The 17,225-nt window shown below is 42.5% G+C and overlaps 1 protein-coding gene across 1 annotated transcript in view; it reads left to right on the top strand.

Moving 5' to 3' along the window:
• PIGS (phosphatidylinositol glycan anchor biosynthesis class S) overlaps positions 1-17,225 on the top strand; it is a 44,041-nt gene that overhangs the window by 11,686 nt on the left and 15,130 nt on the right. Inside the window, exons 5-9 of the mRNA XM_033921186.1 lie at positions 7,243-7,334; positions 10,139-10,373; positions 13,438-13,580; positions 15,988-16,102; positions 16,494-16,639. Coding sequence (XP_033777077.1) covers positions 7,243-7,334; positions 10,139-10,373; positions 13,438-13,580; positions 15,988-16,102; positions 16,494-16,639 — 731 coding nt within the window. The remainder of the gene's footprint in view (positions 1-7,242; positions 7,335-10,138; positions 10,374-13,437; positions 13,581-15,987; positions 16,103-16,493; positions 16,640-17,225) is intronic.

The following is a 17,225-nucleotide window of genomic DNA, read 5'->3' as shown; positions in this document are numbered from 1 at the left end:
ACCCCGCCCTCCAGCCGACCTCTTTGTTCGTGTTCCGTCGGGGGTCAGGTTCCTGAAGAAGGGCTCCTCCCGAAACCAGCGCGGTTGAACCTCTCCTCCTGGCGCGGTTGTTTGTGTTTTTCAGTCTGTGAGATAGCTTCAGATAAGTATTGTGTTCTTTTGATAATTTTTTGCGATATTTTTTGTATGGTTTTTTTGATACTATTGTGCGTTCTTGGGGGGTCTGGCTGGCAGGGTTTGTGTGGGGGTCGCTCAGGTTGTTTGTGTTGAGTTTGATTTACTCACTTTGATTGGTTGATTTGTTTGATTTCAGCACACTTAGGGTGCTCGATGATGGTGTGTGGGTGGAGGCTTACCGCCTTGACCCAGAAGTGAAGTGTCGGAGCTGCGCTCCTATCACTGAGGGTTCACACTGAGAGCACCCTATAATATAATATAATGCATTATATATAATCATATATCGTACATTATATATTTCTCTACTCTGGGATGTAAGTTGTGAGCCAATTTTGGCGTCCTGAGCGTCCCTCACACAAACCTTGATGTGACTCGGTTGCCTTTTTGTTTTCACTATTTTAGGATTTTTTCGGCAAAATTTGGAGTGTATTGTTGTTGTTGCAGCATAACATTCCAGCAGAAGTGTAGATGTATGTGCATGCAACTCTGGCTACCAGTATAGTTTTTTTTTGGTTTGTGTTCAGACCTTTGTACAAGATATAGGTTCTGCTAGCATGGACTTGTGTGCATGTGTATCCAATGTGCTTTCCTATGTTGGTGCATATTTTTTGTACTTGACCTATTTGCATACTACTGGTATTTGGTTCCTACATTGGGAAGCACAGTTTTCTCTGTGCTCATGTTAGGAAGCTGTGTTTTTAGTTAGTATAAGCTTACTGCATCACACCCTCTAGTAGCAAACTACACTTCCCCCTCCCCATTCACGGTTTCTGCACTCGCGATTTCACATAATTGTGATTTTTTGGGGGGGAGGGGGAAAATTTAAAAAAAACATATTTTTTACCTCCCTGCCGCCTTCCCGGCCTTACCTGGTGGTCTAGCGGGCTTTCGGGGCAGGAGCGATCTATGGGAACTCACAGCAGCCATTTCCTCATGGCGATCTGCATGGGGCAGGAGCGTAGGAAGATCGCTCCTGCCCCGAAAGCCCGCTAGACCACCAGGTAAGGCCGGGAAGGCGGCAGGGAGGTGGGGGTGGGTCAGAGCCGGATAATCGTGGTTTTTCCCCATTCGCGGTCCTGCTCTGCCTGTATCCCCCGCAAATAACGAGGGAGAAGTGTAGTAAAAACCAAGAAATAACGGACCTGGAGTTTATTTCAGGAATTGTTAATAGTGATCAAGTAGCCACCTTTTTTACGTGGATGTCGATGCAATGTCGCGTGCATGTATGACATCATCATCATCATGTATGACCTAACTTTTCTCAGCATACACAAACTGAAAAAAAAATTTCTTTGCCAAAGAATTTATCTGGTCACTAAAAGTAAGAGAAGAATCCAGAATAATACCCAAGACTCTAGAGATAAAGTCAAGTTGTAATGTAATATTTGACTTCAGTACAACATTAACAGGAAGAATTTCTAGTCTAGGCCCAATCCAAAGCAATTTGGTTTTTGAGGCATTCAATTTATTTGGATGGAATTCACCCAACTCTGGAGCTTGGAAATGCAGCTATCTATACCTGTAATCAGGTCACTGAGATCATGTTTAACTTCCAATAGAATAAAAATGTTGTCCGCATAGGTAAATATGGTCACTACAGATGAAAGACAAGAATTTTTTGTTGAGGTCATATAGATCAGTGTTCTCCCTACGGCCTTTTAGCCGGGCGCTCCGCCCAGCTAATTTAGATGACCACCTGGCTGTAATCTTGATTGCAATCCTGCTGCTGCCGCCTTCTGCTCAACATTTTAAAAAAACCTTCTCACCGGCTTGGAGATTTACCAGGCTGACTCGGCACAGCCTGAATCGCAGGAGCCTGACTTTTTTTTTTAGTTTTTAACACCAGCAAGCGACTTGAACCCATGCTCCGGGGCTCTAACATGTGTATGCCGGCTTCCCTTCTCTTCCTTCCGAAACCGGAAGTCGCGCTCCGGGGGGGGAGGGGAGGGAGGAAGGGAAGAGAAGGGAAGGGAAGGGAAGGGAAGTCGGCACGCACACACCCCGGAGCATGGGTTTGCTATAGGAGACGGGTCAGCTTACAACTTGCTCTTGCTTGCTTTGGGCTTTCCTTGCTGCCGGGTCCTGCCTACTTTCTGTTTCTGTGAAGGCAGGAAGATAGGTCAGCGATGGAAGGAAGCTTACAACTTGCCTTAGTCCAGCCCTGCACAACATGCGGCCCAAAACGGATCTCACTGTGGCCCGTGCCCGATATGGCTCTCACTCCGCTCTCCTGCTTGTTGGGGTTCAGACCATGCCAGCTTCTCCCACTAACAGGAACCACCAGCTAGAAGCTTCACTCTTGCGCATGCTTCTCAAGAATAGATCTCGACGCGAGAAGGGGAAAGGGGTGTTGAGGGAAGTCGAGTGTGAAAACACGCGTTTCCTTTTTCTCTTCACTGAGGCAGGAAGGTCCAGGAGCAGGAGAAGCGTCCCAGATTGCCTAGAAATGGCTCGAGGCAAAGCTGTTCTGCTGTTGCGTGCAGGATCCTGTGCCTCGCAGCAAGCTCTTGACAAGAATGGAAAAATCCAGAAGACAATACTTCCAAGGATAGAAGGATTGGGAAGACGATGTGAATATGAAAACACAGCACAAGAAATAGAGACTTGTGGAAAGCTGATGCAAGCTGATGCATAATGAATTTACTATTACCCATATAATAGTGCCAAAGCAGTCTGCTGGACCAGACTACAGTACAGTGATATGGAGAATGTGGAAGAATTATTCAGTGTTCAAGATAAACATGATCTCATCACAGAAGAAAGACAGAGAGAAAGAGAGAAGCCTGGACCAAAGGGGAAAGACAGGAGGCAGATACTGGAGAGGGGGGAGAGAAGGGAAGGAGATAGAGATGTCAGTCCATGGGGTGGAGTGGGAAGGAAGGAAGGAAGGAAAGGAGAAGAGAGAGAAGGAAGGAAAGGATAAGAGAGAGATGCTAGAGCATAGGGGAGGGGTGGAGACAAAAAATGGAGAGGGGGTGAAGCTGAAATAAATAATGTACAAAGGAGAGAAAGGGCACAGGATATAGAGTTTATTGAAGGGACATTGAAAGAGGGAAGATACCATATGGACAGAGAGAGGGCAAATACTGGATGGAAAAGGCAGAAAGGGTGGACAGTGGATGCAAGGGGCAGAGAGAGGGTGGACAGTAGATGGCAGGGGTAGAGAGAGGGCAGAGGCTGGGTGGAAGGGGCAAAGAGAGAGGACAGATGTTGCATGGAAGGGAGCGAGGACAAATGCTGAATAGAAAGAAGAGAGTGAAGAGAAGATGACTAAAGCAGAAACAACAAAAGGTAGAAAAAAATATTTTTGTTGCTTTACGTAGAATCAAGTAGTATTGTAACTGTATTGATTAAAATTTATCAATAGGAAATGGAAATAAGGCAATTGGGGGGGGGGACTAAGCCCCTTTCCTCAGGTCAGGACAGGATACCATAACAGCTGTATACTGTACTGTCTTGAAGAAAGATTTGGCCTCTGAAAGCTAATTGAAAAATGGATTAGTCCAATAAAATGGTATTTTCATATTTCTCATTTTATTTCTATTTGTTAATTTGTAAAGTGGTGACTGTTATGTAGAAGTTTTTTTTCAAATTTATATCTACTGTCTTTATATTTTGCACAGTATTAGGGGACGTGTCACTGTTTCTGTGGTGTTGCATTGTATGCAGAGTCTGGTTTCTTGGTTCAGTTTAACTTTTGTCTACATATTTCTATTTTTAATTTGTGATTATTCCATATTGGGCGAGGGTGTATCTGTGTTCTGTGTGTAGGACATGGCTTTCTGTTAGTATCGACTACAGCAGGGGTAGGGAACTCCGGTCCTCGAGAGCCGTATTCCAGTTGGGTTTTCCCCAATGAATATGTATGAGATCTATTTGCATGCACTGCTTTCAGTGCATATTCATTGGGGAAATCCTGAAAACCCGACTGGAATACGGCTCTCGAGGACCGGAGTTCCCTACCCCTGGACTACAGGATCAATTGACTGTGTAGGATCTGGTTTGTTTAGTTTTACAATGTTTGTGTTGGTGTTCTAGTGCTCACTGCAGTGTTTAAGATGCTGCCTTTTCCTAGATGCACCCTTATTGTATGACTCATGGATTATTACTAAAAATATCTTTTTTTCATATAGAGGAGAGGGGGTTGTTAAAATATGATCAGCACTGGCTGTTGTATATACTAGGTACACCACTGAATTTAATGACCCTATTTTAACTTTACTATTGACTTAGGTGTCGTCCCCCCCCAACATACAGACACGCACATTATAAAAAATTAAAGTTGTATTATCATCAAACAGCTTTCAAATGACATTATAAGCAAATAAAAATAAAATATTTTTAATACATTGCTAATTATTACCTGCATCTTTACCTATACTGTTTTGCCCTATAGCAAAATAAAAAAGAAGCAGATAAAGATCAGTCACACAGGTGTCCTTCAAGGCTCAGTAACACCTCTCCATAAATTATGTGGAAGAGGTCTGGAAGTGGAGATAGCATCTATTTCATATCCTCAATGAGACCTCAGGAAGGGACCTATTGATCAAAACATTAGAGGTGTTGTACAGCCATTTCTTGTATGACTGGATGAGCTATATTTATCTTTTTTTTTTTTAGTTGTTTAAATTCATGCAGAAATAAATGGCTAGATTGAACCTAATGACTTCATTAACCCTTTCAGGACCATAAGGATCGTAGGCCAATTTTTGTGGTTTTGACGACATTTTTATGGTAAAAAGGGCTTGCAGATGCCAAAAAATTGATTTTTTTTGTGAAATATCATTATTTTTATTTAAAAAAATCACACTTCTGGCTTATGGACAGTGTGGCAAGTGAATCTTCTCGTCAATCTGGCAACGATGCTAATGAATGAATGTCGGAACCAGTTTGTTTACATAAAGGCAGTATCATATGGAATCCGTACATATCAAATTTAGAACTGTAGACTATCCCAATCAAAATTTATAGGATTTTAAAGTTATGGGACAAATATGTCCCTTGGTCCTGAAAGGGTTAACGCATTTCCCTTTTTTAAACCTCTATACCATTTGAAAGAGGGTGAATATCTAATTATTCACTTCTAGAATTGGATACTTCTTAAATTTAGTAAAAATATTCTGGCACAAGTGTCAAATCTTAAAAAAGGAAGTCATATTGAGCATTGGAAAATAATAATAATTAACTAATAAAAATAGTATACATTTAATTTTCCCCACCACCAAATTTCCCCGCCTCATTCGGCTACTTTTTCATGCCACCTGGCTGGAAAAAATTTCTGGGAAGAACACTGTAGATGTTAAATAAAATAGGTGACAAAGGGGAACCTTGTGGTACCCCGCATTTGGGTTTCCATGAAGATGAGACCTCACCCTCTAAACATACCCCATAAGAGGGTTGTGAAAGAAATTTGCTAAACCAATCCAGGACCACATGAGTCAGTCCTATGTCAGCAGCATGCGAATCAAAATATCATGATGGACCACATTGAATGCGGCAGACAGATCAAACTGTAACAACACTGCATACTTATTCTGCAGCTGTAAATTTTGAATCTTTGCAATTAATGATATCAAAAGAGTTTCTGTGCTGAAATTAGGTCTGAATCCTGTTGAAATGGTGAAATGGTAATAGGATAGAGAACTTCTCTAAATAGTTGGAAAGTTGACTCTAATAGAATTCATTAAAATCTCATTTTTTGTTTCTGATGTTTAAGTCACTTTTCCCAGAGATGGTGTCAAATTTGAGAAAATATTTCTTAACTCAATGTGTAATTAATCTTTGAAATTTGTTGCCAGATAATGTAGAAAAATAGTTAGCTTAGCAGGGAATAAGTTCATAGAAGAAATGTCCATAAAATATTATTAAGATGGACTTGGGAAAAGATACTGCTTATTCCTGGAATAAGCAGCATAAAATCTACTTTTACTCTTTTGGGTATTTTGCCAGGTACTTGTGACCTGGATTGGCTGTTGTTGGAAACAGGATACTGGGCTTAATGGACCTTCGGTCTGTCCTGGTATGGCAATTGTTATATAATATAATCTGTACAATGATAGCTTATATAATATACTGTAGATATTCAAATATAAACTGAGATTTTGGGGCCAAAAAATGGACCAAAAATGGGGGTCTTGGCTTATATTCGGGCCATCGCCCACCCGCCTCCCTCCCAGACTTGTTGCAGGCTTCTGCTGAGCCTGCCGTATGGCCTAGTGGGGTGGGCTGAGACAGGAGGGATCCCTCCTACCTCCTGTCCCGGCTGACTCTGCCAATTTTTTTAACCTCCCTCCCACCTCCCCCTGCATACCTTTTTGAATCTATGGTGGTCCAGCAGTGTACCGAGCAGGAGTGAGCTTTCTGTGCTCCTGCCCCATGCTGAGCCCCTTCCTGAATAGCCGCCTCAAGTTCTCGCGGCATAGCATTGTACTGGGCATGAGCGAGCTTTCCTCACTTCTGTCTGGCACTGAGCTACTCGCTGAATGGCTTCCCTGAGTTCACAAGAGACTCGTGAGAACTCGCAGCAGCCATTCAGCGAGCGGCTCGGCGCCAGGTAGGAATGAGGAAAGCTCACTCATGCCCGGTACACCACTGGACCACCAGGGATTCAAAAAGGTATGCAGGGGGAAGTGGGAGGGAGGTATAAAAAATTGACAGAGTCGGCCAGGACAGAAGACAGGAGGGATCCTTCCTGTACTGGCCCACCAGGTCATACGGCAGGCCCAGTGGAGGCCTGCAGGATATCGGGAGAGAGGGGGTACAGGACTGGGTGCAGAGCCTGGCAGGGAAGGAGGGAGGGAGGCAGGGTGGAGAGCCTGGCAGGGCAGGGAGTGAGGAGGGCTGAGTGCAGAGCCTGGTAGGGAGGGAATGAGGGAAGGAGGGGCAGGGCACAGCTCCTGGCATGGCATATGAATCTTCAATTCTCCTCCCCCCGTCTTATATTCGAGTCAACCTTTATTCCTCCTTTGGGGGGAGGGTACCTAGTCGTATACTCTAATCGACTTATATTTGAGTATATACAGTAATCTGTAATTGATGCTAATAGAGCATTCTCCTGCTTTCCAGAGGCAGACGAGGTATTGCACCGGCTGAACAGAGCTTCTGTGGGCACACTTTTTCTTTATATTATTCCAGAAACATCTGCTCTCCTGGCGCAGGTAGGATCATATAGTTTCTTAAAGGTTATGCTTGGTCTCTTACTTTTACTTCTCACATATGTTTCTGTACTTTCTGCTGATAGAGAATCACGTAATGTGTTCTCATGTTTCCCAGCTGCAATATCCCTGAATATGACAAGGGTTCTTCCACACTCCTTGGATCACACAGAAGTGAGGGCAGCTGGATTCCTCCTTATGTAGTACTGAGACAATGTAAATGTTGGGAGTTGTTTTATATAAAGCTTGGTTAGATTTTAGTGGCAGTCAAGTTGCTAATCCTCAGGGTACTTTGTATTGACCTCGGTGAGCTGGGAGAAGCTGCCCCTTTATGGAAGGATGTAGAAGTAATTGCAAGAGATTAGGTACATAGTTTGGATTTTGAATGGATGGTATGTTATGTATGTAGCCTGGAGTAAATTCATGCACCTGGAGTAGAGAGGTTAAGTGCATGAATTTCCCTAACAGTAAGAAGCAGTCCTGAATAATAGCGGCAGGTACATTTCACTGTGAGGTTAAGTGTTAGTTTTACTATCTGCAGTGAGCAGCCTGCAGAAGGTTGGCTCTTTAATTGTTACTTGAAGTGTACAGCCTGCAGAGGACTGTTTTCCTGATGTGAAATATGGCCTTTGAGTTCCAGCACCTCCTGCACAGGGTTTGAGTTTAAGACCACTGGTGTATAGAGTTGCCGGACTGTTTCAGTTTAGGAATGCACTGAACTAGAGGTGAAATCTCAACTGGTATGTAATAGCCTGGATCCTAATGACGGCACATACCAAGACAGTTGTGAGCCTTTCTCTTGTGTTAGGTATGATCTCATGCTCATATTATTGTCAGAGCACCTCTTAACATTGGCATTATGCCAGAACTGCTTCTTGGAGTTTGGATCTGGGATTTTTGGATTTTGATCCGTGTCTTTTATTAAAAACATCAAGTTTCTTTGAAATTTGTTTGTAATCAGCGGTACTGAATACAGTTAGAACTATTTATATTTCTGTCACATTTTCTCGGTCTGATTTAATCTTTTGATAAGTGTTTAATCCCTTGTTGACAGGAACAGATCACGATTTTGTGGGCCCCCGGGCCAACTAACACAAAGGGTTCCCTACCCCTTCCTAGCAGCAACAGCCAAATACTTAGCTTTACTGTCCATCATATAATATATTGTGAGCCTGATTCTGTATAGGATGTCGGTCTCAACTGAGAATCGCACACCAACATCCTATGCAGAATCGCATCTATCTTAAAGAATAGATGCCTTACTCCTCTGATTCTCTAACCAGCGCTCATGTGCCTGTCTGATCATAAAGATAGGCGGCTTACCTGCCTACCTTTTCCAAGGGATCCCTTGCTTTCAGCCGATAGCAGCATGGGAATCCTCGATCAGCTGAGCCGGCAGGACTCCCCGAAACTGCAGCTTTAGGGAGTTCTGCTGGCTCAGCAGATCAGGGGGAAAATACTCCTAAACTAAACTAAAACTTAACTTTGTATACCGAGTCTTCAACCAAAATGGAGCTTGACTCGGTTAACAGTAACTAAAAGAAATACAAAAAAAATAGTCGGAGAATATTAATATGACTGATTTCTGAAGTGTTTAGCAAATAAAGTAGTTTTTAAAGATTTGCAAAAAGGTTGAAAAGGACCAGGGCCCCTTAAGATAAGAGGAAGTTCATTCCAAAGTTGAGATAATTTGAAAACCAAAGATTGACTAAAATTCTTGATTCCTTTGATTCCTTTTACTGAAGGAAGGGAGAGTTTGAATTGCATAAGAGAATCTATAGGAATTCCATAATAAAGGGACAAGAGGGATGAAGATACCATATAGAATTTTGAAGGTAATACATGCACATTTAAAGTGGATCTGGCTGCAGCAGAGGATCCACTCCCACCCCGACACCCACCTCTGAAATTAGCAGGAGGAATGCCCACTCCCTCTTGCCTAACACCCCCCAACACCCACCTTCCCGATCAGCAGGAGGAATGTCCACTCCCTTCCTATGAGCATCGAAGGTCTTACCTCCGTGGCTGGTGCTAAAAATGCTAGCGGGCTTTGTAAAGGAGGGCCAAATAGTGGTATTTTGTGATGTTTGAAGACGCCAAAGATTTACAGATGAGATTTCAGCATAAGCAACATTGCACTAGTCAAGGGCACCTAGCAATGCAGTTGTCAATCAACTGCTAGGTGCCGTTTTTAGAATCCTGCTAGGCATCCTAGAGGTAGGCGCTGGTATATAAGGCCAGGTTTTTCTTGGCCTAGTTTACCAGCGCCCTACTTGGATGCCTAGAGATGCCTAAGTCAACCATGCCTATTCTCTGCCCCTAACCATGCCTACTTTTCATGTAGGCGTCATTAGGTGCCAGAGGGCAGCTCCATTTAGACATCGCTAGGTGTCCTAAGAGTTCAGCACCGAACTCTAATGTCTCATTTTAATATTTTTTTCATTGGCTGACAACTGGCAGTCAGTTGCCACACCAGTGAAAAAAAAAGTTCTGAAGTTAGGTGTCCTCGATTAGGACTCCCTATACAGAATTTGGCCCTTTAGTGCTAGATCCCAGCCTGGTTCAGATTGATCCAGTAAGCTCAAAGGAGCAGAAGTAAGACCGTCAAGCCCAAAACAGAAAAAAATTCTGTACTAAGATTTGTATGACAAGCACACTTTTCAGTGGAAAACTTGAAAGCTGAAGAACTCCAACGTGGTATTGAATTATTAAAGGAGTAATCTGTAGACTGAAGATCACCTCTTTTGGCGCTGGAGCTGTTAGGAGGACTCATGTCAAGTAATTGCTTGTTTTCATTCTCTCTGCAGAGTGTCAGTGGGTATACTGGGAAGCATCGGAATGCCATTCTGAAGGCTGCATGGGATCCAAGGCTTCACACAGAGGAGATTCTCGCTGTTCTTCTGGGGAAGCTGGAGCAGATTGTGCAAGCCATGGCCTTTACTGATGATACCATCAGCACTGCATTGTCAGACCGAGTTCCCATTGGCAGATTCAACAAAGAGGCATTTTCAGATAGCAGAAGCGCTTTCAAGTCCAATTTGGGTGAGTGAGGGGGAAGTGTGGGCCTAACCACTGTGACTTGGGGCAAGCCCTTAATTTCCTGTAGTCTACTTATTCAGCTCCAGGTGGAAGAGTTACTTCTGCTGTGACAGTCTATTCAAGCTTGTGAGTTAAACTGCATAGAGTATCAAGAGACTGACTCAAAGGCACTATTTAAGGGCAGAAAAGGCATCTTTCACTCAGGGATTGTTACTAAATGGCTGTGCTTAAAAACCAGATGTATGCCCTGCTTAGAGATCTCTTTGTCACAGCTAAAGCACTTGCTAATGAGCTTATTTCAGTGAAAAAAATTGATTATCTGAGGATAAGCAGGCAGCAATTTTTTTTGTCTGTTAGCCATTCTGCTGTGGCGCATAGTTTGTCGTGAGACGTCAAAGTCGCTGAAGTCACCATTGCTAGACTTAATGACTATTGAGATAATGAGAGTGGTCTGATTGTTGATAATTTCAGTCTGTAAGCTGCAGTAGTTATTTCATCGCACTGCATTATTTTCCATGGAATTTGAATTGTTATGAACTCGGCTGCCTTGGTCTTTTCTCTAAGTTTGAAATCCTCAACCTGCATGTCACTTTCTTCAGTACTTCCTGTTTCAATATCCATCTCACCACTGTCACATACTTTAATGTTAAGCAACCTTGTCTTTTCTTTTTCAATCTTTCCCTTTTCATTTTCTTGTCTAAACGTTTGTATCACTGCTTTTGTTTCAAATATTTTGTCATGACCTGACATGGTTGCCTGTTTTTTACCTCTTTGGTCAAGGTAGATGTCCACATCAGCTTTCAATGTCATCTGGAGAACCAATATCAAAAGTATGTCCAGCTTTGTAATAAAGTTTCCTCTTTTTCCTTCTGGATCACTTTCACATCCTTTATTTTTTTGAAAGATGATATTCAATTTGTATTTAAGATTTTGCCAACACATGCTGAAATGTTAGATTTCTTAAATTTCTCTTTAGATAAGATCAGCAATTGGCTGTATGATAATCGTCTTAAATTGAATGTGGAGAAACATAGAAACATGATGGCAGATAAAGGCGAAATGGCCCATCCAGTCTGCCCATCCGCAGACTGGATCTCTTCCTCTCTCTGAGATCCCATGTGCCTATCCCAAGCTCTCTTGAATTCAGATACAGTCTCCATCTCCACCACCTCCTCCAGGAGATTATTCCATGCATCTACCACCCTTTCTGTAAAAAAGTATTTCCTTAGATTACTCCTGAGCCTATTACCTCTTAACTTCATCCTATGCCCTCTCATTCCAGAGCTTCCTTTCAAATGAAAGAGACTCGACTCATACGCATTTATGACATGTAGATATTTAAACATCTCTATCATATCTCCCCTCTCCTGCCTTTCTCCCCTTTCCCGCCTTTCCTCCAAAGTATACATAGCGAGATCTTTAAGTCTGTCTCCATACGCCTTATGATGAAGACCACACACCATTTTAGTAGCCTTCCTCTGGACCGACTCCATCCTTTTTATATCTTATTGGACACAATATTCTAAATGAGGTCTTATACAGGGACATCAATACCTCCTTTTTTCGACTGGCCGTACCTCTTCCTGTGCACTCTAGCATCCTTCTAGCTTTCGCCATCACCTTTTCAACCTGTTTGACCACCTTAAGATCATCACATACAATCACACCCAAGCCCCGCTCTTCTGTCACACACATAAGTTCTTCACCCCTAAACTGTACCGTTGCTTTGGGATTTTGCAGCCCAAATGCATGACCTTGTATTTCCTAGCATTAAATTTTAGCTGCCAATGAACTTCAAGCACTTTTGTCAGATCCACCATATACATTCTATCACGATAGGGTAGTTTTTCATACTCATCTAAAGTTCCTCCCAAAGGTCATCTCAGAATTTCATCTAAGAGTAAACCAGTCTATAGTTTTCTCTATCTTTTTATTCCAAGTCCACATTCTCACCCTGGTGAAGTTCCATTCCACCCTTGCTTATTACTTTAGTTAGATTGTGAGCCTTCGGGACAGTAAGGGAATTTTTTAAGTACCTTCTTACTTCTCATTTATAATCTTAATGTATATTTTCTTCAAACCGCTTAGAACCTAACGGATGTAGCGGTATATAAGAAATAAATTACATTACATTACTTGGATCAAACCAAATCTCACAGAAGTTTCACTCAACTGTTCCTGTCTTTTGATCCAAACAGACTTGGAGTTTCTGTCACCAAGAGAACCATTTCCACATGGCTGACGGACTGTATCTCCTTTTGCTATGCTTTGGATGGGCTGATGCTTGAAGGCCATGTCACTGAACATAAAGTTCAAGCAATGGTGACTTCAGTAGCTCATCTACATTTCACTCCAATCGAGGACATTTGTAAAGCAGCCACCTGGTCCTTAATTCACACCTTCACATCCCATTATTGTTTAGAGAATCATTCCAGACGGGATAGTTGGTTTGGCTAAGCAGTTCTTCAAAATTTATTCTCCGTTTAGATGCCAACTTCTCTCCAACCCTTTTGGTTTTCACCAGGCTCAGTTGCCAATAACCCTCTTCTCAAAGGCATGATCCTGGCAGCTAGGGAGTCCCATATGTTAGAATATGCTGCCTGCTTGTCTTCGGATAAGGCATAGTTACTTACCTGTAGCAAATGTTATCTGAGGACAGCAAGCAGATATTCTCACAACCCTCCTAACTCCCCAGGTTGGCTTCTTAGCTTTCTTGCTGAACTGATGGTCCTGCAAGCCAATGTTGGACAGGAATACACCAGTACGTGTGTGGTATGGGCGGTCTTAAAGTGACAGTCCACTTTTTGACTGTGCCGGGTTCCGTGTTTGATGTCACCCATATGTGAGAATATTTCTGCCTGCTGTCCTCAGATAACACCTGTTAGAGGTGAGTAACTACGTTTTACTGCTTATCTAACTGTAGCATAGCTAGGAACAGGATCTGCTTTTCCTTTCCTGAAGTCCAAGATTCTCTGTGCCAGTACTTGTGGAAAATGGTAAATAGTAAGTGACAGAATATTTTCTTATCTTTTCCTGTCTTCTGATTTCTCTTTCTTTCTCTGTGCAGGATATGAGATTACATTCAGCCTGCTGAACCCAGACCCCAAGTATCATGACCTACACTGGAACATTGAGGCCGCAGTCGATAACTACATACAGCCTTTTCTGGACAAGCTGGCATTTGTGGCAAACTTCTCTGTAGACTCTCAGGTAAAGAGTTCGAGTATTTAGGGCAGGGAAACTTGTAGGTAAGGAGGTATAGACCAGGAAGGCAGGAAATTAGTTTTCTGTGAATTCCTATAATGAAAGCTAGAAATGAACTTGGATTGTAAAATAGAAAGTCCAAGAAACCTTCACTGCATAGGGAGGGAGACACCATTTTTTTCAAACAGATATGCTAGTGGTAAAAAATGGTTCCAGAGTGAAAATAATGTTGCAATTAATTGAATGAAGCAACAAATCCCAAAGGAAAAAAGGAGGGGGTCCAACGTTGTCTGCAGTAAAAAAACCAACCAGGAGCAAACAAACCAAAACTGCAGATATGTACAACGATGTAGGCAAACTTTATTGTGACAACCAAAATGTAATTAAAAACCTTTTTACCAAACAAGGGACCCAACACGATCCGTGTTTCGGACAACCTTCATCAGGGGTCCATGGTAGAAAAGGGAAAAAACATATGTCACAAAAAATACAGTAGAAACAAACCCAAATTGGCTCGTGCCCAGCTGGCTCTAATGGAGAGAGTGCAGCTACTTGCCGAAGGGGCAGTTCCAGAGTTCCAGTTTCCCAGCTCAGGACGCTATACCAAGCTCCTGTTTCACCATATAAGCGCAGGGCACGAGCCAATTTGGGTTTGTTTCTACTGTATTTTTTGTGACATATGTTTTTTCCCTTTTCTACCATGGACCCCTGATGAAGGTTGTCCGAAACACGGATCGTGTTGGGTCCCTTGTTTGGTAAAAAGGTTTTTAATTACATTTTGGTTGTCACAATAAAGTTTGCCTACATCGTTGTACATATCTGCAGTTTTGGTTTGTTTGCTCGTAATTAATTGAATTTCAACTATACTAATGCCCAAAGTTGAACTAGCCCTTGAAGCCTGATAAGGAGAGGAAACCTGCCCCATTGGGTTTCTTGATTAACAGATAAGTGGTGTCTTAATATGTATGTTTGCTGTGAAAATATTTACAGACATTTTGACCCGGATTCTGTAAAGGACACCTGTCCCAGGCGTCCTATACAGAATTGGGCCTATAGCCGCACAAACTAAACCCTATTCTGTAACCGACGTCCATGTTGCAGATGCCGGTTGCAGAATTGGGTTACTTTAGACTTGGCCGCTATACTTAATCGCGGCAAGGGCATTTTGCTGGCCTACATTGTAAACCTCTCCCACTCTACTAGGGAGGCATGTAGGGCTGCCTAGGTTTGCCTAAGGCTACCGCCTAGCCTTAGGCAAGCTTAGGCAGCCTTGCGGGCCTCCCTAGGCTCCCGGAGGCACCTTCAATATAGGTGGCCTGCCTGGGGAGCATTTTTTTAGAAAACGTGCCTCCCGATTGACTGATTAGATAACTGTAGGATGCTTATAGCTGCCTACAATCGGGATGCACTTTGCAGAATCGGGGCCTTTGTGTCGTTTCATTTTATTTCACATTGCACAAGCAGTAATATTTTAAAAATTACATGTAGGTTTTTAAAAGATTGATGAATGACAAGGGAACCATGGACAAGCAGAATAAATAATTTATTTTTTGCACTTTGCATGGTTATTGAGGTCCTTTTTTTCCCATATTTCAACGTTTAATGCATTGTGCAAATTGAATAGATGTAATTGAATGCAGTGAATGTTTCTTAGACTTATTAGGGTTAGTTATTTTCTGTGAATTCTCCATCCCTTATGGAAAGCCTGGCTAACAAAAAAACACCCAACAACTTTTCTTATCCCACTTTAAAGAATGTGTTCATGCAATTTACTAGTACATTGGAGGAAAATATTACAGTATAACCACAAACCAGTAAGAAATCTTATGGTTTTAATAATGGGATCAAAACATCATAGAGCTAACAAAACTGTGTTTATCAAATCCATTTTAATACTGTGTCAAAATGACAAAAATGTATAAATCCTGATAGTCCATCAAATCGTCACATCATCGGTGTGTAAAATTTCACTTACCTTCTGTCCTTTGTGAAAAGCCCAGCTGGCAAAATAGTTATATAGAAAGAAGGGAATGGGACTTGTATACTGCCTTTTTGTGGTTACACATTCAAAGTGGTTTTGTACCTGGGGCAATGGAGGATTGAGTGACTTGCCCAGGGACCCAAGGAGCAGCACTGGGATCAATCTCACAACCTTAGGGTTCTGAGGCAGCAGCTCTACCACTAGGCCATGCCTCATACATAGTATTTTGGTTCTGCTATTAAAGCCTTAGGAGTTCTTGCTGGCTATGTGGTTATACTGTAGTAGTAAGTTGCATGAACACATCTATTGGGTTGTAGCTTCTCTGTAGAGCCATTTCCTATATCTCTTTTGATGAGTTTTATGTTTGGTTAAAAAGAAAAAAAAAAATCCCTTGTTGCCTGTTTTGTTATCCTGTTCTTCTTTTTCTTCCAGATCTTGTACTATGTAATTCTGGGGGTGACACCCCGATATGAGAAGAACACCTCCAGCTATACACTGAAGATCAACAGCCTGCCTCATATCATTAACCCTTTAGAAGCCAGGCTTGGTGAGTCATTTCTTTTGCCCATGTTCTGCTGTCTCGTTCCGTTCCATTTTTTTATGAAACAGCTTCTGTTTTCAACTATGTATCTTGTTTATATAAAGTACTTTAGGAGACCATTTTTGTGAAAAGTGCCATTTCTGTAACATGGACTTTTTTTCCTTCCGGCTCTCATGGCTAGATAAAAAGGTGCAGGGTAAGAAATGAGATTGACTCACTGAGAAACTCTGCGTGATAGTAATTAGAGTGGGGAAAGCAGAGAGGTCTGTGGAGGAGCTAAATCTCATTATCTAAAACCTTCAGTTGGGGGGGGGGGGGATCTTGCTGAACATTCATGTCATGCATTCAGAAGGAGGCGATTGGGGGAGTGTCTCCTGCTAACTCTGTTTATTTTCAGGTTCTGGTGCAGCATCACTTTACCCTGTTCTGAACTTTTTGCTGTATGTTCCTGAACACACTCATTCGCCCCTCTATCTCCAGAACATGGATGGAAGTCATGTGACCACCAATGCCTTCCACAGTCCACGCTGGGGTGGGATAATGGTAAGCTAACTTTCTCAGCAAGAGTAGCTCTTATATGGGGTGGCTCCTGTGTCTGTGAGTATAGGAGAGATCCAGAACAAAGTATTTATTCTGGTATTAAGTGTATTCTGTAGAGATGAGTATGCTGGGTCTTAGGGCTGTTTCTTTAGATGGGTTAGTCTTGTGCATACCAAGGGTGTCAGGTCAAAAGCGCGCCGGGACAAAGGCGCGAGCAGACAACTGAGCGCAGCACGGAGGTGCGCGCCAAAGAAAAAGACTGTTTTTAGGGGCTACAACTGGGGGGTGTTGGGGGGAACCCCCCACTTTACTTTATACAGATTGCGCCGCGTTGTGGGGGGTTTGGGGGGTTGTAACCCCCCACATTTTACTGAAAACTTAACTTTTTCCCTGTTTTTAGGGAAAAAGTTATGTTTTCACTAAAATGTGGGGGGTTACAACCCCAAACCCCCCACAATGCCGCCGCGATCTGTATTAAATAAAGTGGGGGGCTCCCCAACAAAACCCCCCGTCTCAGCCCCTAAAAACAGTCTTTTTCTTCGGCGGCAGTAATTTTATTTGAAAAATAAAATTACCAGACAACAGAAAG

This window comes from Geotrypetes seraphini, chromosome 15, assembly GCF_902459505.1.
Source record: "Geotrypetes seraphini chromosome 15, aGeoSer1.1, whole genome shotgun sequence".
NCBI lineage: Eukaryota > Metazoa > Chordata > Amphibia > Gymnophiona > Dermophiidae > Geotrypetes > Geotrypetes seraphini.
The sequence above is the reverse complement of the archived record's forward strand: the minus strand, read 5'-3'. Positions and strand labels throughout refer to the sequence as shown.